Genomic DNA, 25,735 nt, shown 5'->3' with positions numbered 1-25,735 from the left:
CGCGTTCCGCGTTTTCATGCCGGCGTCACATGATTATTGTTTGTAAGTTTTATTGGCCGACAATGCGGGATAAATCGGCATTGTTTGATTTTGGACAAGGTTTAGTGTTACGATTTATTACCCTTAATTTCCGCGAGTCAAGTGGCAAATTGCGCGTGTTAATCTACCATGGTTCCGAAGCTCCCTTGTGTGGAACTGCAGGGTGCGCGAAAAATTTTTCCTGCACAAAACAAAGCATTCTAAAGGCTAAAGCCTTCAACAAATTAGCCTGAAGGGCTGATTTTGGTTGGGGCGCAATTTTTCTTTGTATTTTGAAACTCGTTTTGCATCCCACTTGAACTGAAAAATTCCACCCTGCGTGCAAAATTGCGGTCAGTGTGGAAACAACCTTCATTTGTTATTAGGATGAGAATAAAGCAAGGTTCTAGCAAAAGCTACCGCGAGGGTTCTCGCGACCGTTCCTCGCGCGATCGGTCCCGAAGACTTGCAACATGTGTCCAAGTCTCACTCAATGAATTGCAAGAGTGAATAGCAAGAACTAAAAATAGTTTTATAGTTGTCATGAGAAAATTACGAATTACATGGTCGACTTCGTAACCTCTTTACGGCTTACCTTCAAGACATCAATTGTCCGTCTCTCAGTTTCTGTCCGTCTCATGAAAATTTGATCCAGTTCAAATTAACGGTAAAACGCAAATGAAAGTTGGAACTCTCATTCACTCTCGTGTGTTTTCATCATCGCAGCCAAAGATTTGACGTGGGATAGGAAACGAATTTTTATATCAATAGCAATTTTTAAGACGGGTAGAATTTTATCATTCATGCCTTTTTACTTATTTTTTATCTCACGCCCTCTCGTGACGTTCAAGCCTAGTTTGTTCCGCTCAATGTTCGTGCCTCGCTGTTTGTTTTTGTCATTTGTTTCTGCTGTATATTGGTTATGGTAATTACAATTATTACATGGACTGAGAAGAGAGCGATATTTAACCTGGAATGCAGTGTAAAAGGAACAGGGTGAGCGTGGTCTAATATTTACGGTTATTGTAATTTTTTAACACCATTGGGCCTGGCTAGAAATGATGGTAGCGTGCTTGTGTTGTTTGCTGGCAGACTACCGGCCTACAACTTTACACGCGACGTGTGAAAATCGCGTGGAAATTGCGTGGGAGGATCCGGAGTTGAAGAATGGAGTGGTCTAAAACCCCGTGTTCCAGACTCCGGTACTTACAACGTACACCGCTTAGCTGGAATTTATTCCGGAAAGCTTGTGTATATGGTGACACGGACGACGCTTGGGACATTGTCTTGTAATATTATAAACTAAAATGTCCTCTCTTCTGTACGATCAGAACTGATAATGGCCTTGTATTGGTGCTGTTTATATAATAAATACGAGCCGACGTAGAGAAGTAAGATGATCATGGAGAAGAACGAACGAATTATTGGTAAGTCAAAAATTTAATTGTTATGTTCTTGCAATCAGCGTGATATATTATTGTCCGGCTTTGTATCATGACTGTTTATGTTAAAATATGCTTCTTAACTGAAACCCATCAGGCGAAACAACTGCACGCCATTTAAATACCGTCGATGTTTTAAAACCTACTTGTTTAAGGACAGGATTAAGAGACTTCGATGTAGCAATTAAGAGAATTTGGTGTAAGATTCATTGAAGTCAAAATCTTTTTTCATTCAAATGATCAGCTAGCATTTTCCGGTTTTGGGCATTGTTGTGCAGGGTCCAAGCTTTGTAATTTAGACTGTCTAAAAACCCGATTCATGGTTGTATGTTCTATATTTGTAAACATTTAGCTAGTTTCCTCGATTACGAGGAACGTTGTGTTTTGCGGCGTGGTATTGATGTTGCATTCTCGTTAATTTGCCTTGTGTTTGAATACAATGTATTTTATATAATTCCACTATTTTGCCTTAATCATAGCCAGTTGTTTATGCTAAAAACTGCATTGATTATTACTTGCCGTTAAGAAATCTTATGTGTGTATTCGGTATAGGTCACAATCTTGTTCGTATCATCAGTGTTTGTTGACAGAATAAGCTGTGTACGTCTTCATACATTCAATTTCCTTTTACTATGAAAATTTATTTGATCTTCGCATTCTGTTTGAGCGAATGAGGCATTGACAGACTAGACTATTATTGCTCTCGTTTGAAGCGCGAAACAAACAATTCTTCAATTGATAAAATGTCGTTTGTATTGTCCGATACGATGTACCGTCGATACGATCAAAATCGACCTTTGTGCGCTATGGCCATGTGAACGTTATCGAAATTGATTCGAATTCTGATATCGTTATTGCTTCTGCAATTAAAAAAATCGATTACATGAATCGAGGCTATCATGTAGAATTCATAATAAACGGCCGATATTCCATGAGTACTACCTTGATATTGCTGCGACTTAGCAACCCTATAATATGTAATCGCGTCGATGTTGTATAAAAGTTGCATGTGTGCGAAGCAAAACTTGTAATTTGTTCATTGTTTTGTATAGCAATAACTCGCATCCTTCCTGGCCTCGAAGCGTTCCTACGCGAGGTATTGGCCAACGAAAATTTGAGCCCTGAAGCGGAAAAGCAACGTTTGGGTTTTGTTAAAGAACTCGAACAGCTTACAAAGCCGCCTAATCTTCCTCCTCGTCCGACGAATCTGAAAACGCAAAGTCGTGCCTCTGTTGACTCAATAGATAGCGTCGAAAATGACAATGATTTTGCATCTGTGCAGAGAAAGCTATCCAATATATTTTATCTGAGGCGCGATTTTGACGAATTAAACGAGCACTTTGCGAATGGGTTCGCTGCCGATGAAACAAACAAGGGTACAACTAGAAAGGTATGGTATTATATTTTGAAATTTGAGTCGGGTTTCGGTGAAAATACATAGCATATTTGTGGGATAAAGTCACCCTTTGAAACGGGCTACACCGTGTTGAAATTACATCGGTTTAAAAATAGAATATTCCTATTTAAAAAATGAAGCTTTCATTCTCCGATTTTTTGCACTGGTTTTGAGTGATTACTGTCATAATTTCAAAACATATGTTTGGGAAAGTTCCTAATTCCAATTAGAACACTTGAAAATCATTCTAATTGAATTGTTGAAAGTTGAATTCAAATGTATCTGACCAGTTTGATGTACATTTGGCCGTCCAAACCGCGCGAGACTTTTTATCTACGCTCCGTCAACATTACACCTTCATCAAAACAAATTTCTTTGACACGCAAACGTGTCGCTGCGGAAGACGTCCTTACCGAACACAACTAAATATTTATTGAGCGGCTCAATGACATGATCGGCAATGCCTTTCGACCTTTGTCGAGAAATCCGAGATTCGAAACGAGGTGATGTTGCAATTTTAATAACTCGTATAACGAAATTAGAACATTAATTCAGAGGTCGCCGATCGATTTCATGTTGTGTCGATTTCAACAAGATAGCGGGCGAATATAATAAACGTATTAGTAATAGACTCCATGTGTGTTAAAGTATAATCAAGAATACTGGGGTTTTGTTGAATTTGCCAACGCATTTGTTTCTGCTTTGTTATTTATTGCTCATTTTAAAAATTTACCTGAGATCATGCTGTGTTTTACAGTATTTATGATTTGTTCCTAATTACCCCCTACGGTTGCCGCTGCATTTCTTTACGAAATGTATACCGTATCAAACAACTACAGGCTTTTACATGTTTTTTTGTCGTTCGCGTTCGCTTTTTGTCGCAATTTGAGCTGCGTGCTTTGCGACAGGCCTTTTTTTAAATGTTACTTAGTATTGGGCTTATCTACTTTTTATGTTGAAGCCTCCATTCCTGTAGTCTGCGGTTGTCTGATAATTATTTCGCCTCAAATGTTGTGGTTGTGAGATTTGTGACTCCAGTATTAACTCTCTGCAGTCGTTCCCCCGCGGTCCGTACATCATCTGGTCCTCGCGTAGTTCAAACTGGTCTATCTCGATCGACCAAAAGGAACAATTCAGAACGATAAAAACATCGAGAATTTTCCAGAAGATTAAAAATACATTCCGTGGACACTTTCAAGTGCGTGCGCAATCAATCCTCGATCTTTAAACACATAGACTCACTTTAAAACACACATGGAATTCGTAGGCTGAACTCTTACGCGCCTTCCGACAATTTTTAAATACCAACCCAGTATAATGTAATCTAAAAAAATCGTCACCATAGTGCAGAAGTGCAGCAGTGCATTTCAGCGAGAATTTTTGATCGATAACATTCATCGAAGACCTGCTAAGAATTTGAAATATAAAAACAATATTCGCCTATTGAGATTTTTTGAATTCAGTAATCGAATAGTTTAAAGTAATAATAAAGCATTCGAAAACGTCGAAATATTGTGCTATCGGCTTCTTTATTTAGTGGCGGCATTCACCCGCAAAGGTTAAAAAATGCTGTCGTCTACGGTGGAAAAAAACTTGTTTATAATCTAAGGAATTATATGATATCTACTAAGCTATATTTCAGTTCTCAAGTTGATGTGAATTTGTGATATTGGGCCTCGATTTTAATGTAGCTTATGTTCTTTGTGTGTCATCAAAATTGTATGAATATTATGTCCATCAATACGCATCAAAATTTCTTTATAAACATCGATCACTTAGCGTGCGTGTTGATTGGGAATGAAAGGGATCTTTGAACTGCCCCAACACGCAATGAAAATCTTTGTAAATACACCGATCATTTCAGTCCATCGATGTTATAAACATGTTATGGGGTCCAACTGAATCCAACTGAATTATAGTTGTTTTATAAATGAAATTTGCTTACAGTCTTTGTTTGCTGGATCTTCTTGAAAACTCAAGCCGAATTATCAGTTACATTAATTTCTGGAACTTGCAACAAAATCCTTTTGTCAATTGTTGAATTTTTAATCAGCGTTGCCTGGCAACTCTGCCGGAAAGTCATGTAAATTGTCTTTAACTCTGGACATTTTGGCCAACTTCATGTTTTGTCGTCAAAGACAGAATGGCTCATTCCCAAAACATTGAACTTGAGAACGAAATATAATCTGGTATTTGACTTAAAAATACGCAATCGCAGTCGTGTTTCAGCCTAAAAAAATCTGCTGGAGAAAACACATATTAGTCTTATTAGCAAATTAACGAAACGTCTTCATTCCTCTTTGTGAAATATCTCGACGTTTTGCCGGCTTTTTCTAGGGTTAACTCGGGGTAGGCTTGCCAGTAGTTGGCTCTAACGGTCTAACTGCACGTTGCAATTTATGTTACTATTGTATCTCATTTTTTTTGAAATCAGTTTCCCACGATTGTTCTATCTGGGCAACACGTTAGCTAAAGCGGGTGGGTTCCCCCGGTTGACGAGAACTAGACAGAACAATGTAGTGCTGCACCTATGTCTGCGGGTATTGTTTACTCTTCTTTCATCGACCTGGAACGCGAAAAGTTTGATTTCTTCTCACGGGAAATCGCCTGTTTTTGATGTCACTGCAGGCAAATCCTGAACCAGTATAGTGCGCTCAATTCTACGTGGTTGGTTACTAATTATACAATTCAGTATGCCAGCCAATAATCGGTCATTAATCTTCGGTTATTTGAGCCCCCCTTCAGACTTGGACGTGAGGTAACAAAATAAAAGTCAGACTAATTAACAGACGCCTACAGACTTAATTAAAATATAAGGCGCGGTATTGTTATAACTATATGTGCTGAAAATATACCTCACGTAGGCTACTATCCCAGTTGAACGTCGTCATCTCAACAATGTTTCTATGATATGACCTGAAGTAGTCTTTTATCATTATTGAAGGGGATAGCGTTGAGGAATTTTTGGGCATGCCAAAATATTTTCAGATAAAGAGCCCAACCCGAGATGTAATAGCCAAAATATGTACTTGATAAATAAAACATTCCCTCCCACTCTGATAGGTCGTGCATATCTTGGGATCAAAGGACGCCTGTGTACATTTATTGTTTTAATAACAGAAAGACGTATAATAGGAAATGTTTATTATAATTTACTATTCCTGGAATTAACGCATGAATTAAAGGACCTTTTCCAATGCTTCGAGGAAATGCCTATTACAATCAACTATTCCCGGAATTAACGCATGAATTAAAAGACCTTTTCCAAGTTTTCGTTTCGGTAGCTTTTCCTTAGTTTTAGGATGTATTTTTTGTTCTTTTTGGCTTTCCAAACTTATCGGAATAGGCTATTTGAATGGCCGTTTGCTAGAGAAGGTCGAAAGGGAAGGCCGGCAGAATTGCAGTAAATCTATCTCTTCTAGATAAGGAAAATTAGAATGACAAAAAGATTTATTTCACCATTTGATTTCATCTAATCTTTGACATAGGTTCCAGCAAAAGTCGGGAAGAAAACAAAAACAGGAAAAGGAATTTATGAGCCGCTCCCTGGGACGGGTCATGATGCTGAGCCTGACCTGGAACCTGGAGTGATCAGTGAGGAAGAGGCATCCAGGATTCATAACCGGTCCCTTGCACGGGGAACTCAGATCAGGCAATCATTGAGTAGAGGAAAATGGTAGGTTAATGATTAATAATTGTGATTTATAAAAGCAGATCATGTAAGGGCACGATAGTAAGTCTGTAACAAAGATTCCTACCACTTGCATTTGATATAATTTCAGTTCAGAAGAACATATTTACATTCTTATCAGTTTGAATTACCTCTTAGATTCTTTCCAGGTCTCCATTTACCTAATTCTTGCTGTGAACTTATTCTAAATCTAATTAGGTTTGCAAAGAAAGAGAAGTCAACTTTACAGGAGGTTTTTGCCTGCGACCTCCAACTACCAACAATCTCAGGGCATCTTATGGAAGTTAGGACAAACAAGCGTAGATGGTGTGTCTTGAAAGATCAACATTTGTACATATTTAAAACCGTGGAGGAACCAGCTTTGTTTCAAATTGCATTACCAGGCTGTGATATATCAACTGTACCCAAGAGTGATAAGACAAAGGTGTGTGTTTTCCTAAATTGAAAATATTTTCTACTCTTACACTTATCTCCTTTCCATCTCCTTTCCTTTCGTTTTATTTCACTCTTCCTTTCTGTAATGTTTTCCCTCAAATGATCGACTAGGAAAGGATTGCTTCAAAATCTGAGTGTTTTGGAAAAAATTGTCCTAACTGGCACAGAATATATACTACGACAGACAGACTAATATCACTGTCATTTATGAATAGGTCAGTTACTCGTTTAAAATCACACAAAATGGCGTGGCAGCTGTTATACTTGGTATTGAAGAGGAAAAGGATTTATCTGCTTGGATGAATGCTCTCATCACAGCTTCAGTGTCTAAAAATTCTGTCAGCCCTCCAGGTAAAACGTTCAAATCCCTTCCACGCGCCACACCCGCTGAATCGTGGACAGAAGAAGCGATGCCGGAAGACGCTTCTCAAACTCGGAGGCACACCGTGGGATCAAAGGTTGCAAAAGAGTCATACATTGAAGTTGATATTGCTACTTATGAAAAACCGGCTGACCTTTTGGTAAGATGATTTGAAGTTATAAATCGAATTATTTATACAGTTTTACCTAATCAATCTAGACATTTCCCTCGGCTTTGAAAGGGATATTCCCTCATATACAGAGTATAAAACCAATAGTAAATTATCATCTAGGCTCTTCGCTATTGTGTAGTAGCACTGTCTTTATTTTGCTTTCTTCCTTTTTAGGGTCTGGGAGTATCCCTGGACACTACGAAATACAATCCGCCCCTCCCTCCCCTTCCTGGGGAAATTACCAACATGCTTGGGCAAAATGGCGACAGCGCGCACACTCGGCCATTGTCGAAGTATTCCGGAATTTACGAAGAAGTCGGCGAAGAGTTTATCCTAAAGCATTCAATGGAATCCCACGAAGACCTTTCCGGTGAAGGTACTATAGATGAAAACCATGGAAGCACAGAAGATGTCAATAATGACGACACAAATGCTGTTACGAATCATGACGATGTCATGACGAATGGTCGTCGTGGGTATTCCGAGGTTGCTACGAGTGATAGTGAGTATTCATCTGATGACGATGAGCTCAAAGACGAGAATGGGAACAAAAGGTTGTTTCACGACCGCTGGGCAGTTCACAGTGGAGTATTGTATCAGAAGAGACAGACAGGCTGGAATCGGAGATATTGCAAGATTGTGGATGACTGTTTGCGAGGATTTAGGTGTGTATTAGTAGCTGAACCCTTGTCTTGCATAACTGCATGTTTTCTTACTAAACCTTGTGGTTAACCTTTCGTGAGATATGTTTAGTATTTGATTGTCTTTGCTCTATTAATTAATAACGGGAATCCACTGTCAATGAAAATTGAATTATGGGTCATCAAAACAATATGCAAACCCGTTAATGGTTCCTGAAAAATTAGACATTAATTGCATCACTTGTGGTTGTGACATTGATGATTTTTTATTTAGAAATCCCAATGACCTTGATCCAGTGTTGGAACTTAACCTTAGCGCATGTAATGTCCGCGCCGCCGAGGCCGAAGGCAAGAGAAGGTTTATCTTCCAACTAAACACAGCAGAAAGTGAATCTCTCTACTTCAATACGGATTCACAGGACTCGCTGGAACGCTGGATTGAGGTGATTTCAGTGGCTGCGACCTCGAGACGGGATCTTTCTGTCGCCATTTCGGAAGATGAGCTAGACGTGGGGGTTGGGGAAGAAACCAACGAAGAGACTGCTGACGAACGTAATGGATCACGTGAGAGCATACCTTCACCAGTCCCTGAGAGAAGAGAGTCTTTGAGAAAACGGGATGCTGCCAATAACAACGAGGAAAACGTAGACCAAAAACGGTAAATATGCTAGGGCTATGCCTCTTTACTATTGAATCGAGACATATCCTTAAGTTAACTTTATTTATTTTGTCGTGTTTCCACTTTAAAAAACACGGGTTGATGACTTGATGTGCTTTTTCTTTTCAGGGAATCATTGTCAAATAAGCAATATGACAAACCGGAGAAATTAATTGCAGACACTGGATCCAAGCCATCTGTGTTTCCAACTAAGCCCAAGGTATCGTATAATTTGATTTTAAAAACTCACTTTTTTAAAGTCCAGTTTAAAATGTTTCTTTATATTGTCGTATTGTAAAGACAGAAGCATAAACACCAGTCAATATTGCTTACCATACTTACCGAAAAAGCCGCATTTACTAAACTTACGTTTGTGTAGATACACTTGCTATCTGCAGTGTAATATCAGTGAAGCACACAAATGCGATCTTTTTAAGAAGTCTCTCTTTCATGTTCACCAGAATCTTTATATAAATGAACCATGAATTTTTCATTAATTTCATGTTCTTTTAGGCAAAAGATGACCAGGAAATTTGGCGACGACGCGACCCACATCCTTCGTACGCAACGACCCCCCGGGCAAAACCTGGTTTGAAAATCACGAAATCAACCTCTGTCGAGGAATCCTACTCAAACGACAGTTTGAGTATTTCCGAGAATCCCTTGAACTCCCCTCAAAAAGCCTTGCAACTTTCTACAAAACGCAAGTGCTCGGAAAGGTTGAAGAAATATCTGGATCAGGACGGGCAGTTTAGCGGGTTCATTTTGGAGCTACGTGTCAAAAAGAACAGCACCACTTTAACCAGACGCTGGGCCGTCGTCCAGAATGGCTTTCTAAGAATTTACGAGAACTACGGCTGTGCTGCGCCTTTTCTGAGAATATCCTTGGTGGAGGCTTTCCTAAAAGACTTCAGCAATATTGCAAAGTCGAGGTTTTGTTTCATGTTAGAGTATGGCGCAGGGCAGTCGATTTTGTTTCAAACGAACACGCATCAGGAGCTCAAAAGGTGGATTAATGTGATCACACTGACCATAGCTTGTCATACGGATCTTTTTGGTTCTGGATTGGATCTAACACAACGGGAAAGGATAGCAGACGAGTTTTCGGATGGGCTAAGTAGTCCTGCAAAATCTAAACAAACGAAATTTGATGACGAAGTCGATGGACCCGTTATGGCACCACCAAGTGCCGTATGCGAGTGTGACCATGACGACGAGGAGATGACGTGTACACCAACAGTGGTCCGCGAAGTAATTCACCACAAGTCGTACAGTATGAGCAGTAATGGTCATGATAGCGATGACGTCATTGCGAGAAAGGAAAACGAGTCGTTCACGTACCGAACTTCTCTCGTCCATAAAGTAAAGCATCGTGGCTCTTTGCGTGTACTCCAAAAGGAATCTCGCGAGGGAGACGCGCAAGAGTCACGCGTGGATTCAGGTTTGAAGTTTTGTGAACTCAAGGGAAGCTTGTTCAGTATCTATGAGAATGAAAAATCAGAAAAACCCTCTCTGGTTTTCAACCTTCTTTACGATAGATACCGACAGGTTGCGAATGAGACACTCGCTTTTACGTTGACTTCCGACCACGTAGGCACTGTAGAGTTCACGTGCGAGTCTGAGGAAAATTTCAAGGCCTGGAAACAAGTCATAAACAACACGGCGTTGCAGGATTGCAATTCTGATCTTACGCCAAATACTGGTCGCTGTGGAAAATGCTCGAGTGATTCGCCTATCGTACGGAAACGTGCGTCGTTACGAGCGAGCTTTGCTGAAGAGGAGGCGAAGCATCACGAGGTTTTACGAAGTTTATCCGACAGTTTTACGCATTGCGATCGAAGTCCGTATAGTTGCTACGTTTACGAAGTACGAGACTCGTCTGGGAATAAAACGATCATTCGACGATGGTGTACGGTTGGTTCCGATGTGATACGAATCTTTGAACGAGAGACTTCGCGAGAGGCCGTGGTCGAACTACACCCGAGCGCTTACCGATTAAAGGATATCGACAATCCCCGTGGTTTCCCGTTCGCATTCAAACTTCAACGCCTACAACCCCAAGAGGGCGAAGATGGATTTCTAGTAATTCAAGCTTCGAATGCTAAAGATTTCCGTGAATTGTTGTTGCGTATTAAGAGCATTCAATCCAATAGCAAGAAATTAATTTCTTCAAAGAGTGAGACTAATATAAACTTGGCAAAAAAGCCGCAATTATTAACGCACTCGAAAAGTGATCTCTCTTTGAAGCGAATTTTCGCTTTGGCTCGAAGAAGCTCGAAAGACAACCTTGTCGCTGATGCCAGTCCACCTGGTCACGACACCTGGCCGAAGGTCATCCGAAGGGAACGCAAGTCGAGCCGAAGGGCGCTGAGTGATACGAGTACCGACCGGCCGGTGACGAACTCTCTTATCGAGAACTTACGGGATAAATCTGAAGCAAGAACCTCTATGGGTTGCTTCCTGTTTGATTCTGAAGGAAAATTTGGAGGATATCTCACAGAGGTGCGGGATAGCGCTCTTTGTCGTAGCGAAGTGCGAAAATGGTGTGTTGTTCAAAACGATAAGTTTTTAGCTTTTGACGACAAAAACGAAAAGTCGCCTTGTACTGTCATCGATTTAACCCATCACGTGCAATTGGTTGATTTGAGTCGCGTGAATTCAAAAAGTTTTGAATTACGTATGACTAGTGATGGTGATGTTCAATCTCATGTGTTTCGAGCCGCTGATGATTATCAAAAATGGGTAACGGTTTTAGCCCTGGCCATCGACTTAGGGCAAAAGGGAGGTAAAAGATCCCAGAGCAAAAGTCCCGAGAACGGTAGCGTGCCTGGAATAAGCAAAGAGGGAAAAACCGCATTTGGTAAACCTCCCCGGGTTACAAGTTCGCCGGGTACAAGTTCCGAGGTACCAAAAACGATGCGAAAATATGGTCGGAAAGGTAATTAAAGTGAGTCAGATTATATTGTGTACTAGACGAAGTATTTTTTAAGCTTAGTCTACGTGTACATAATACATGCATTCGTTGTGTTGAGTATATTCGTTTTTCCAATAAACGTATTCTTGTAGAATTACCAGTTCACCTTAGAGATGTAATTTGAAAATAGTTGATACATTTTTAATATATCGAAGAGATCAAGTTTAGGTTGTGTGCAACCGTAAAACAAAGGGTTTGGAATAAAAAGAAAGATTTTCCTGTGATAATTTACCGAAATTTTTATTCAAAGAGAAAAATATGATAAATTGTTGCACATAACTTATTCTTCCCACATGTAGTAAAAAGTGTTAGGTTTTCACCAGCGATTGACGTAAGGCGCCAATATATAGACACAGTGTACCAAGGTACTCTGCAAAAGAGAATTTTTCAGCATAACTAAGAAGTTATATGTATGCAATAATTATGGGAATAAGGGAAGAATATGGCGCGCACAAAGTGAACACATCGACGCATGCGCCGACCAGAGACACTTCGACACATTCGTCATTTCATTGTTGAATAATTTTATACAAGATATGCTATAACAGATAGTGTTGCTATTAGGTATAATAATTATATTTTATAACTATATGTTAATATTTTACTGTTAATTTATTACAAAATTACTGATTGATCATATGATCATGCGATTGATTTGTGTAATGATTTTCTGTCATGGACGTGATTATATAATTGATTGATTAATTACTTGATTCGTTGGCTAATTCGTCGATCGTCTTCAGACACCAATATTTTTGATCTTCTGATCATCAGGCTATCATCGATAAATTATTTCAAATTATGGAATAATTATTCTTTTTCTCATGCCTGATTGTGACATCTTGTATTTCTAGATTTTCCTTCCCAGACTGCGTCGGGCGCTCCGCAAGCCGAAGATACCGCATTTTGAACTTAGCCGGAATAAACTTTTGGGCTATGTCAGAATGTGAGATTTTAAAAGGAACTTTGCTCTTTGCTGTTTTACTTGTTAGCAAGCCACGTTCGATTAAGTTATTTTACTGATTTCTCTCTAATGCAAGTGAACTCTCCTCCATGGCTCCATAGCTATTCGGTGTCGGTCAGTTAGGGCCTGTTTTCATGGAGCGACCTATCCCGGCTAGGCGAGGTGAAAACTGTATATAATGAAAGACTATTCAGGTTAAGTCTTTATGTGATGCGCTTTTTACCTCGCCTAGCCGGGATAACTCGCTCCATGTAAACAGGTCCTTAGTTTCTACTGGCTATGCTTCCTCGCAAACACAACTGCAAATTGTAATTACGATTCTTATGCCTAGTTTCCATTCAGTCGTTAGTTGTTGTTGCATGTCTTTCCGTGTCTTTGGAATAATCGTGAAAGACCGATAACGACTGAGAGAAACAGAAAACACAACATGGAGTACATCTCAACGACATAAAAAGACAGGAAACGACATGATTCTTTCCGTAATTCGTTATCGGTCTTTCACGATTATTCCAAAGACACGGAAAGACATGTAACGACAGCTAACGACTGGATAGAAACTAGGCATTACAGACAGAAAGTGCAGTGGTAAGCACAAGGCACCGGCTTATAAAATTGGCGAGAGGTTTTTAATTGCAGAGTCACTGAATAATTCCTGGTAATTGTAAATGCAGAAAAATTGGATAATTATATATTAACATTTAAAACCTATATTTTGCTGTGTGTCATTGCCTTAGATGGGCAAATGAAATTTAGAATATTCTTTGGCTTTTCAATAGTTTCATTAGTTTGAGAGGGCGGCTGAGTGCTAACAACAGCAAACTTGTTTATTTTCTTCAAAGCAAGTCGTAATCTTGAGGCAAACAAAGTTCTTTGATCTAGAAGACAAAGACTTGAACCATGTCTCAAGATGTTGTAGTGGTGGAGCAAAGATTTGATATCCGGGGATGAGTACCAGGAAATACGTATACATGGTCATCCATGGTCACTTTGCCACAATACTGATTATATGGTTCCAGTGAAATTAATAATTGACTTCTGTGTGTTGCATTTTATCCAATTGATACAAAATTACCTACGACATTGACCAAATGAAATTCATGAAACGTCAGTTTTTAATATTTTTGACGCGATAGATTGCATCTATTTAGAACAATGCTTATAAATCGGACTTTACCAAGGCCGATTGCGTGACGCCTGCGCATAACATGTTCAGGAATTTGCAATTGCAGTTTCAACGCATGTCACACAACTTTTGGTAAGTCGATAAAACACTAATTCAGTGATTAGAATCGTAGTATAATAATCATTGATTTGGGCGCAAGCTGAGGAAGGCGAGAAAATGGCGCTTCCTAAATCCTAAGCATAATCAACTGGGCTTCTAGAAAGTCTTTTGGGTTCTCACCCACGCATTTGTATTCGTCTTGTTACAATAAACAAGAGAACAACAAAAGTCTTTGCGGTTAATAGTCGAACTCTTTTCAAATGAATAAAAATGCATACGTGCATGTGTATGGTGGGACAGTTTAGCAACCTACGTGTTCAACACTCACAACCGGCTGGTGACTCAAAAGAGCGCATTCTTCCTTCCAAGCACTAAGCCAATACATTATATTCAGTCAACAACTTTGCCACTGCGATTTCCTTGTCTCGCGACGCCGCATAGAACTCGAGAATACCAATCATCAGCTTTCCAAAGAGTTTACTCACTGGAAATGCAAAACCTTAAAGTAAAAAAAAGTTCCTACGGTGATAACAAATATTAATCAGAACTCACGTACCAACAATATAATATATGCGCTGACATGTTCATACTGGTACAATCGCAAGAATATTTATTTATGATTATCGCCCCAAAATGATGTTCTCATTATCAGCAAGAATGGTAAACAAAGTTCGTCTTTAGATATCGACCAACTTTTCCAGGAATTTGTGGACAAATATATAGCCCCATCATTGATACACATCCTTATTGTTAAATATGCGTGACGTCACAACACAATATAGTAAAACCTGATCATTTATGATATCTTATATTAGGATGTTTCAGTGACATCGAAAATGTCCTGAACAGTGAACTGATCATACCCGTCTTTTAAATAAGCAAAAGGATTATATCGAGACACAAACGATATCTCATTGAATTGTCCGCCTACAGATAGATTATCCGCCCACACTATGATGCTCGCGCGTTGATTCATATTCTCCGTGAAGGAATTCAATCCTACCTAAGATACTCAGTAGTCTCCTTTCTGACACGTTCGTCAAAACGTGGATGCCATTACGCCGACGATTCCAACCTCCCACCCAAAATTTTTCGCTACTGTTGCAAGTTCATCTCATTAAATAGTAATTTTAATTTTCAATTTTAATTTGCGTATTTCCGCTGTATGGAAATCCCTAAAAAATTGCCATCTGCACCCTGCTATGCGCGTCCCCTCGTCTGCTTGACTCATGACCTTCGGACGTGATCAGATGGTTCTGCTCTGTTGCATAAAAAGCAATGACACATCCTATATTCCCATTTTATATTCGATTGTAGTCGGTCACAGATATTTGCCGGACATTCAATCATAGCGGTTATCAGGTAAAGCCGGACTTTTGGGGGTGAATACTAGGAATTGAATAAATCTCTTCAGTGACAATACAACAACAATATACGAAATATCACCAAGCAGGTGCAATGAAGTTTGAGGAAAGCTTGCAAACGCCTTCGTCTCAAGGTTTGTGAAACATTTTTTAACTTAAACAAGAAATATTTTCGGGCAAACCGATAAAAAATTACCAGAGAGAATTCGACACTGTATATTTATCCATATCTACGTACATATATATGTGCTTGTGTTTTAAAATCAGAATGAATACATTGTCAACATAAATTTGCACGAATTTGAACGCGTCTATATTTACTAAATCATTTGACGTTTGCTTCTTGGTAAGATCGAGAGGCAACTATATATAACACACAGCTAACAGCCGCGCGGGTTAGGCTCCAACATCATTGGGTATCGTGTTCAAATTTCCGTTTCGATATTATGTTTGGTGAATATGAATATATCTATTGACGTTAATATAAACACTGTGGGATACGATTAGGGATTGGATTTCGTTGCTTGAGAATCATGTTCCAACTTAGATTTTACTATATTTATTGATGGAGAGTACTGCGCGACTTTGGCATATTTGTCCCTCGGTGGGAAGGATGTCTCAGTGTCGTATTGTAGGGTACTTAAAAGGTTGTGTTCCGCCCATCTTCCTCAATACATTTCACACTTCGTACTTCGTAGAACGATAGTTTCTGGGTTTAGATCTCGCTTGAATTGCGTATCAGCGTTCAGCTGATGAATGCTAGTGAATTAGCGATGCTACCCTGTTGTGTTTTGCTTGTCTTACATATGCAGGCCTTCTTAGAAGAGAGGAAAAAAACGAGGAAACTGTCAGACGCAGTCCTAGGGGGATAAAAACTGAGATAACAAAACAGACTGAACGGATTAAATTATACATGAGCCAATCGTTTTTCTTGTACGTATGCGGCAGAATCACACAATAGTCGCAGCTATATATACTTATATAGTCTGTGTTTCGAAACCAGATCATAGGTTTGAAAAAACATTAGAATGCAGCACAAACAAATACTGTTAGTTTTCCAAATTGTCGGAATGCAGTCTTAATTGTGTTGTCTACAATGAGAATATATACTTAAATATTTATGATATTCAAAATAAATGAAAATCTAATGCGTTTTCCAGGCGATTTTCATATATAGTTTTGGAAGTTTTTGGAAATTCATTTTTCACATACTTTTTACACTTTTATCGCTATATACACAAAAAGCGTGCGAGTCTTCAACTTGGTTCTTGTTGAAAAATTACAAATACAGTTGGCAATTTGCATTGCAAAATTTGCCCTACAGCTCTTAGAACAAAACATCTTTTACAACCAACAAGAATAGTTTCCGGTTGGTGTCTGAAGTTTCTCAGTTTCTAACCGTTCCTATAGTTGTCTGAAGAAGATATCTCAGCACCAGTGGCCCACTTAGTCGTGATGATGAAATTCCACCGCTATTTCCATCAAAAAGTCAGAGGTCGAGTTTGATAACTAGGCAACTTGAAAGACGTTTATATCACAGAAATACATGTCAAACATTCTAGGAAAATATCTAATCACCATTTATTTTGTATCCATGTAGATAAAGCCAACAGAAACAAGCAACTTTAAGCTTATTATACTGTATGATCACAGTGGGTCTTTACGAATAGAATTTGACGCATGCTGTCAAGGGCGATTTTTATTCTGCTCAGGACAGTAATTTTCTGCCTTATATAGTCTGCCTTATACAGTCATTCTCTGCCTAATATATCCCCCCATAGCAGCTAGGGCTGCTAGGCAAAGCTTCTTTAAATCGACCTTAGTTTACCCAACGTTAATTATGAGCTAATTCGGGTCTTCAGGACACCATGGGGCCTTCTAATTTGAAAAGATCTTAATAATCTACCAAACAAAGATGCTATAAACAGTTTTTCTATATAGATTTAAATGATATATCATAATCTGTAGCCGTTTTAGGAAAACATCGTTTCCAAATTAAAATTCTTTGAAATGCGGAAATGTCACAATTCTGCGAAATATGATGTGGGAGGTGTCATTTGAGAGATAGCTTGGCTTATTTGACACCAAAACAACAAAACGTGACAGAAGTCGATTATTTCTACGAGAACTGACACAGTCAGTTCAAACGCGTAATCTCGCGTTTTGGCAATTCATGAAAAATTCGTTTTTACTAATAACAAATAGTTTATGGGAAAAAATCTGGTAAACTCGATACATGAGTTAGGCCTGGTTCATACGTTGCATTTTGATCGCGTGGAATGCAATTCAAACAATAGATAATGAGATGATACTGAAGCTGAATAAGGTTTACCATCTCATGATCACATATTGTTTGAATTGCATTGGACGCCATCAAAATGCGACGAATAAACTAGGCCCTATACTATTAAACAAGACAATAATATTGCAGTGATATTTCCATTTTCCACTGTATTTCAATATGTCATTCTCATGCAAACAAATGAATATTTACAAGCTTGTTAAGTTGCATTCATATATATGTATATGTATACACACCAAAAGGAATTTTTTTTTTATTCGTAGGAAGCTGTTACATTCCGCCGGTATATAGTTTTTCTTTATGAATGTGTTTTTAAATTTCATATGGACACGCTATAGATTAGGAAATGTAAAATATTCGAAAACTTTATGAAAAAATTCGATAATCGTAGCCGTTACGAAATAATTGTTCGCAATTTGCTTGAATGATATGATCTGATCTGATTTTTTGTCCCCCTTGATTTTTCACCTCTTGTGAACTACCATTGAAATGAAATACCAACAATTCGCTTGTGCAACTCGACACATGCTAAGTGAACTCTGACAATGACGTACAGGTTAGTAAAAAAACGTTTGTGGGGTGTAATAATGGCGGTGTACAGGGCATGCTTGGAATTCTTCTTTTTAATTAAGCTGACATTGTTTATATCTTAATAGGTTTAGACATTACATGCGTATTTTAAAAACACATATAAACCAACCATCTTTACTCACTATTCGGGTCTATTCCTACAAAATACCTAGGGCTAGGGAGCACTTTTTTAATGTATAATTGTCTTCTACAGTGTCAGTGTACCCTACGCCCAAATTAGTCCGATCATGAAAATATTATTTCCACACAAAGGGCTCTACAGTTAAATATCTTAATGTTTTAGCAGACGATTTCAATACTGTTTTTACCGCTATTACGGATCAAGATTATTAATCAGTGTTCGTATTGATTATTGTAATTTTGACGTGTCTTTTACCAAGACTATTCATTAAAAAGCTGTATTTTCCTGCCACAAAGAACTGGCAATGTAGCTAGTAATTATTATAATATATGCTAATCCAATACATAGTTTAAATTATTTATCATTGTTCATTAACCTTCTTTCTTTTCGCCTTGAAAAACTTGACATGTTCGTGGTCTGCATGAACTTCACTCCTGACTAAAACATGTATACGTCAGTGCTGAATCCGAAATATCAGTTTACATATTAATGCGATAAATCAATTTCCGCCGGCTTTTCATGAACCAAGGTTATAACTATATACAGCAGATATACACTGTCTATAGACATATCGATTAGTTATATATTCGGATTCAATTCATAACAATTATATTTTTGTACTTTGTATCGTTCAGTTCTAATAACATTATACACGTATAGTATCATCTATACTGTAAAGTTAGTCTTTTACAAGCACAGCCGGCTATAGCTGGGTGAGCGGCATCGGACATTCTATTTGTTCTCGATGCTTACAATGTCAATGTCTAGTCTAGCCAATCCTCTTGACGTCAAAAGTCTTTGTTATTTAAGTCGGATGTTTTTCTTCTTTGTGAATAAATCGATCTCAATCTTAAAGACCTGAAGTTCGTTGAAAGATTAAATATAATTTTGGTGATTGTATTCTTAATACAGCCTACAAAAGATATCTTCCTTATCTGTTCTGAGAAGTTGAGAACTCACATTGAACGAGATTAGTTGCATTACGTGTTTCATCGACGAATTGCGTTATATAATTAATTGATAAAGATCCTAGCTCTTTTCATTTAGAATCTATTTTTAACAAGAGTTTAAGAAATACATAATATAATATATCTTTCAATTGTCCCTGCATGGTAGCGGGGAAAAATGTCTGTAAACAGATTACTTCTAGGGTGATCGATTAGCATTGATTTTGAATTGACGCCAATGTTACGTACTCCCCGGAAGAATTTGGGATCGACCATTCAACACCCACTAATAGGAAGTAACTGCATATAAATTGAGTGTACAAACACCAGATTCACTGGTTCATTTTGTTGAGTTGGTTGTATCAAAATCAGTGTTGTGGTTTTCCAAGTAAAGGTATATACATATGTATATATATTTCTAGAAATGGCAGAAATGCTCTCACGAATGAAAAACTTGCTCATTGATGTCTTGCTGGAGAAATCCCTCCCAGATGCGTCGAAAATCAAGCTCAAAGACTGCATATCAATGATCGAAACTTTTTCAAGTTTTTTGAGCAAAAAAGAAAGGCAGGAGAAATCTCAGCCGCCCAAGTCTTTGGCCGATAAATTGAAAACGTCGAAGTCAGCTTCGGACATTTCACAGGGGACCTTGGTTAGTAAATTAGGTTTATAATAACCTTGTCGGACTTATTTTCATACATTGCAAATACCTGTTTTAAATTATTTGGCATTATTCTCGACATATAGAATGAATTCTGAGATGGTATTACGGCGATTAAATATTTATATGCCCCGGGGTCAAAATATAACAGAATTTAAAGCAAAGTTAAATGTTTTGAAGTTTAATAAATTTCCAATCATTTCTTTTTACTTATTTCATTAAACTATTTAAACTTGTTTTAAACGACTGGGATGAAGACTTTTAGACAGAAATTTATGTTCTTGGGCCGCCTCACAAAAGATTTCAGTGCGTTGAAGCTTAACGATATATTAAATGCCCCAACCTTAGTCTTACATTTACCGGCACATTGTGTGTAAACTTGCAGCAATATACTTATCGTTTTAGCTTAATGGTGAAGACGATCAGGTTGAAATAAACAACTTAAAAGAACATTGTCTCCAAGCAATTAAAGAACTTAGCAATAACTCTGATATAAATGCCGAGTTAGACACGAAGTTAAATGATATTAAATCAGGAGTAATCTTTGCTAACTCGGGAATGAAGATGAAACCTGATATAAATTCAACCAAACCTGTTGTAATAAACGACAAATAATGAACAAAATAATACTAAACCAGATGTGAATGATGTCAAACCCGATCTCGATGCGATGAAAACTGGAGTAAATGGTAGCGGACAGGAAGTCGTGAAAAGAGATGCGAAAGTTCCAAAACCTCGCCGAAAACGAGACAGCTCAACCCTTTTCGACATTTCATTAGACGACATCACCGAGCCTGACCACTCCGGCTTCCTTACCGAGAAGCATTCTGGGAAAGAATGGTGGTGTGTTTTGCAAGATCAGCATTTGTGTATGTTCCCTTCCCAGAATCCTCAAGAGCTCGCTTATGACGTATTACTCGTGCCATGCTGTGAAATCTCGCTGGACGATGTGTATACGGAGTCCCCAGTGTTCCGCCTCACCCAGGTAGGTTCGACACCCTGGGTGTTTTCAGCCGGTATTGAGAGAAACCTCCGGGCCTGGATACGCGCTCTGTACCGCGCATGCGGGAGAGACGATGCTGACTGGAGCTTGCGCAGTTCGAAGAAAGGTCGCGGAAGAAAGGACAAGAAACAAAAACGAAACATGAAAGTCCTTACATCGACCATAGATGAGTCAGAGGAAGTGGAGGAAACGGAAGAATGTGTTGAAGAAGGAGAGAAAGATGAAGCAGAACAGAAGAAAATAGAGGGAGTTGACGAACAAAAGAATCAGACGAAGAAGGAAGAGCTATCGAAGAGTGGACAAGATTGTGAAGAAAAAGATTTGGCAAATGTCGCTGGGTTTAAAGATTCAGTTGTAAATCAACATGATGAAGATGCTAAGTCTGAGAAACTGGAGGAAAAGGTGAAAATTGAGTCTTCTTCAGAAGTTAGTAAACAAGGAGTAGCCAGCGAAGCATTTCAGAAAAACGAAAGACAAAAACCGCCTGAGGATGGAAATTTTGCCGACGAGAAATGTTTGGGTAAACAAGGGAGTGCTAATGAGGTATGGTCTAGCTTTAAGCAACCAGCATCTTTACAGCTGGGTTAAAACGCAATTAAAAATAAACAATTACACAATAACTGCGAGGGAAAGCATATTGTGTCTCGTGATTTACCAATTCTTGGCCTAATATCAACCGTGATTTGTTTAATCTTGAAATTCTAAATTCGAGTAAAATTTCCAATGGAGACGGATAAAAACTAAACCCGAATAAATGTCAAATGCGATGAATGCAAGATACGGAATGGTACGTAATAAATGAATTCGAAGTAATTGAAACTTGGGATTGAAAGTTGATGATGTTTCAAAGTTAGTCAAGGCAATAGCACATGATCTTTGCATTATGCAATCGCCTCATTGTAATTTTAACTCCCAAAGATATTTTGCCAATTGCTTGGACGGTTCATCTATATATGGGAAATAAAGGTATGCTAATTAGTATGGTTTTGTTTCCTTCTTAGAACGGAAGTCAAACAACGTGCCCAGCAAATATCTCTTTCAACGATGATCACAGTGATTATGTCATTTCCTTGCAAGAAGCAGAGAAGAGCGAAAGACGACAATCAGATTGCTCCGAGAATCCAAAAATCCTTAACCTGGAACGTAAGGCGACAAAAAAACGTATAAAAATGTTGCGCTGGTTGAAAAAAGCGTTTGTCGCCAAGGGGCAAGATGATGCGACAATTATTGGGGATATCTATAAAATCGAAAGCCCTGACAAACACGTGAAACTTTGGTGCATGCTTCGTGACCGCCAGCTGTACGGCTACCATCATGTTTCGGACACGACCCCCGTTTTCAAGTTACCGCTGGACAATTGTATTGCGGTCCCACGTACCAATGTTCCTGGCAAAAAGCACGCATTTGATATCGAAAAGGAGGGGGTCAAGTTGGCAACGTTTGCTTCACAGACCGCTAAAGAACAAGCCAGGTGGATAGATATTGTAAAAAACAGGCGAGGAACGATTCGCATTAGAGAAATTGCAGATGACAGCGGAGAAGAAGCTGAGGACTCGAGCGAAGATGAGGATAACTATGTGAAAGGTGTGTTTGCTGTACTCTATATGTTTTTTAGTGTGGAGTGAGAAATTCAAATTTCCACAAATAAGCTAAAATTGTCAAAGTAAAATTTGCTGGGTTCTTCATTTACATTGAAGAACCTTGGTTCTTGGATGGGGCATATTAAGAATTACAAATATTGGGTGGGACGTATTAGGATATACAGTGAAAACTATTGTGTATTCCTTTAGTGGACGACATACCTCAAACAGCTGCTAAATTCCAAGCGTCAGGAGAATACGTTTTGCCCATGTCAGAAGACTCTAAATATGACGACGCTGGGTACATTTCCGTTATTGCCTTAGAAAGCGAAGTCGACCGTCGCAACTCGTATAGAAAACAAAGAAAATACAATCCGAACATCCCCAACAAGTACGGAATTGAACATTTAATCGAAAAGGATACACCTTTACTTATATCGACAATACCCCGCGAGTCACAGGGGCAATGTAAGAATCGTTCGCCCGCACCCCTGCCCAGGGATTTAGCCCTGCTTTCGGGCAAACCAAAAACGGAAGTCTCAAAAGGTTTGCCTGCGATTCAAGTAGACCGCGGCATAGAGAAAGAGCCTGGGAATGGATCAGATGAAGGACTCGAAAATAGCATGGATTTAAATAACAACACAGACGCAGAATGCTTAGAAGAGGTTAATCCCGATGGTAAGCACGAATAAATACTGGGTTGCTTTTTGTTTAGATTTTCCAGTCTTTTTTGTGATGGTTTTTTGTTCAATATAAAATCTCTGTAATCTCACTGGTCTTCATGATCCCCTACGCTATAAAACAAGTTAAATTACACGATGTAATATGTTTTAGACGAAGAATTATCGAGCGATGACGAGGGAATCTTTCACTGTCAGATGACAGCGTCGTCATGGTTGGCAGATAGCCCGCCAAGTCAGGCAAGGTTTGGCCCGTGTACTCAGAATAAAATTGGAGCGTGGAGGCCTGAAACGAACGATAAAACTCAGTTCCTTGAAATTGATATAGGTAAGGGAAACCTGAGTTAAGAGCGATAAAACCTTCTCTTCGCTATAATTTTTGAAGGACAGCTTCATCGGGTCATGCATGCAGTCTAAATTGTAGTCCATATTTCATTTAACAGGCGATTTCATGACAGTTGGTGCAATTGGTGTTAAAGGCAGACCCGATTTTGACGAGAAAGGAGGCGAATTCATCAAATCTTTCACAGTTCACTACAGCATTGATAAAGAGACGTGGATACCGTACAAGAGTCACGGGAAAGTGAAGGTGAGTGGGTTTGCTTTGAACTGCATTTAATTTCATTTGGCCGTGATGTTCTCCATGCCAGGAAAATAAAAAGCTAGTGAAAGCACCTGGCTAGATTTGTACTCGTGTCAAATGTATACATATTCTTTGTAGGTATTCCAAGGTATTACAAGTGCTAGTCAAGAATGCAAGAAATATTTCAAAAGCAAAACAACAGCTCAATATTTTCGCGTCTATCCTCAGTCTTGGCAAAATCATATTGCTCTACAAGTTGCTTTATACAAGGTTGATATTGGGTCGAGTACCTTGAAGAAGAGTGGTGACAAATTAACGCTAGCCTCCCCTACTAGAAGACCACTTCTGAAGAAGAAAGATATTTCAGATCCCATGCACCCGTCCAGCGATTGTCTTCGAACTGAATTAACAGAGCCTGCAACTTTCATAGGTAGGAACAACAATGTATCTTTGATCTTCTTGAAGAAGATCAATTATATCAATTACCTATAGCAAGTGCTTCTTTGATTATTTCCACTCTATTCAAGCCTTGTATTTCAAGTAAATCATAGCAAGTTTAACGATCATTTCTCCACAGATATCTATGGTCTAATCTGGCCGTATAAACATTTCCATCTGAGAAAGACATTTTCATCAATAGTGACTTTGCGAATCTTTTTCCCTTCAGACACTGGCAGAAAATCCCCGAGCAATATCGAGCCACAAAACTGCATAGAAAACCCAGCATCGATGGAGAGCCGTGCGAAACTGAAAGAAAAACTTCTCATCAAAGAAAAGCGGGAACAAATCACGAAACTTGAAGTTTTGGCAAAACTCGTAGACATGGCCAAGGACAAGATGATCGTGAATTCCTCAGGTCAACTCAAACGGGAAGCCATTGAAACAGAGCACGATTATCTCGTTGCAAACTTAGAACTTGTCAAAGCCAAAAAGCGACTCATAGATATCGAAACGGAAATCAGAGAACTGCGAGTATTTGAGGAGAAGAATCGTAGCGAAAAACAAGACGAGCAAGAGACCCACGAATCCCACGAAGCTGCACCCGAGTCCCACGCTGCCCGCGAAGAGGAGGAGGCCCTTCAAGTGCAGGTGGGTCACGTGGCGGCGCAGGAGAAACCAGAGAGCCGTGAAGATCGTGAAATACAAGAATCCAATGGCAATGAGGTTGATTTGCCAAAAGTGAAACCACGGCCTGCAAAACCCCTCAAACGAAGACCTAGTAAAGAGGTGATGGTGTGTACCGACGTCGTGTTACCGGAAGTAGATCCCGAGGGGTTCAATTCCGAGGGAGAACCTCCACCCGTAAGAAAAGTTTTAGATAATGTAAAGGTGAGAGGGCTTGTTGTTTTCACGTCAGATATAGCATTTCAGATCTCATAGTTTAGGGGAAGGCATCACGCAAATCACACAAATATTATTCACAAATATAGGCTTGTCAATGACTATTTTATCTTCAATTTATATATAGATTATAAAGTACAGTATGACAACGGGAGGATAGAGTTAATAGTTTTTTTTTCATTGCAGCTTTTCGAAAAGTTTCAAAATCATCCCCGATAAAGAAATGTATCATTCTCGATTCTGGACTCTGGAGCTTTCTGATCCGGATCTTTCGTAAATTAACTACTAAAGTTGGCCATGCAATATCTAAGACAATAGTGCGCCTTAGCGGCCTAGATACTAAGTAGGCTTATAGACAAAGAAAAAATGTTATGAAGAGAGAAAAACAAAAGTAGCCACCGTAAAGTAGACTGGATTAATTTTGTTTTAAAAAGATCGATTGTACAGATGTTAGAATATGTAAGAATGAAATAAGTACATAAATAGAAGCAGTAAGAATATAATATTACAGTGAATTTTGATTGTATATATCTTAAACAAATGATGTACAATCGTAATGATTAAATAGAAATATCAAAACTGTTATAT

General features: G+C 38.8%; 2 protein-coding genes and 1 long non-coding RNA gene across 5 annotated transcripts; 2 read left to right on the top strand and 1 right to left on the bottom strand.

Moving 5' to 3' along the window:
• The first annotated feature begins 16 nt into the window (after nt 1-16).
• Nucleotides 17-13,349, top strand: LOC114518010. 2 transcript variants are annotated; one of them, XM_028537883.1, is made up of 10 exons: nt 17-1,445; nt 2,513-2,850; nt 6,345-6,532; nt 6,746-6,971; nt 7,198-7,503; nt 7,690-8,180; nt 8,431-8,814; nt 8,944-9,034; nt 9,328-11,752; nt 12,643-13,349. In XM_028537883.1, exons 1-10 carry the CDS (start codon nt 1,415-1,417, stop codon nt 12,696-12,698), a joined length of 4,536 nt encoding a protein of 1,511 aa, XP_028393684.1. In that variant the 5' UTR covers nt 17-1,414; the 3' UTR covers nt 12,699-13,349. The 2 variants fall into 2 exon arrangements, with proteins under 2 accessions (XP_028393684.1, XP_028393685.1); XM_028537884.1 differs by having other exon boundaries at nt 9,328-11,761.
• LOC114518020 lies at nt 13,349-15,053 on the bottom strand. Its single transcript, XR_003686447.1, has 3 exons — nt 14,978-15,053; nt 14,288-14,473; nt 13,349-13,824 (listed from the first exon to the last, which is right to left on the bottom strand). It is a non-coding gene; the product is annotated as an uncharacterized LOC114518020 (long non-coding RNA).
• A 140-nt stretch (nt 15,054-15,193) lies between these two features.
• Nucleotides 15,194-25,679, top strand: LOC114518215. Of its 2 annotated transcripts, none has more exons than XM_028538169.1 (9): nt 15,194-15,472; nt 19,722-19,951; nt 21,965-22,547; nt 22,754-23,221; nt 23,378-23,551; nt 23,667-23,812; nt 23,945-24,236; nt 24,474-25,135; nt 25,334-25,678. In XM_028538169.1, the coding sequence occupies exons 1-9, from the start codon at nt 15,433-15,435 to the stop codon at nt 25,364-25,366; spliced, it is 2,628 nt and encodes an 875-aa protein (XP_028393970.1). In that variant the 5' UTR covers nt 15,194-15,432; the 3' UTR covers nt 25,367-25,678. The 2 variants fall into 2 exon arrangements, with proteins under 2 accessions (XP_028393970.1, XP_028393968.1); XM_028538167.1 differs by lacking the exon at nt 15,194-15,472 and adding an exon at nt 20,366-21,506 and having other exon boundaries at nt 19,866-19,951; nt 25,334-25,679.
• Nucleotides 25,680-25,735: the final 56 nt, after the last annotated feature.

The sequence above is a fragment of the Dendronephthya gigantea genome, unplaced genomic scaffold (genome assembly GCF_004324835.1).
Source record: "Dendronephthya gigantea isolate DGI-Jeju-01 unplaced genomic scaffold, DenGig_1.0 000010F, whole genome shotgun sequence".
Classification (NCBI taxonomy): domain Eukaryota; kingdom Metazoa; phylum Cnidaria; class Anthozoa; order Malacalcyonacea; family Nephtheidae; genus Dendronephthya; species Dendronephthya gigantea.
The sequence above is the reverse complement of the archived record's forward strand: the minus strand, read 5'-3'. Positions and strand labels throughout refer to the sequence as shown.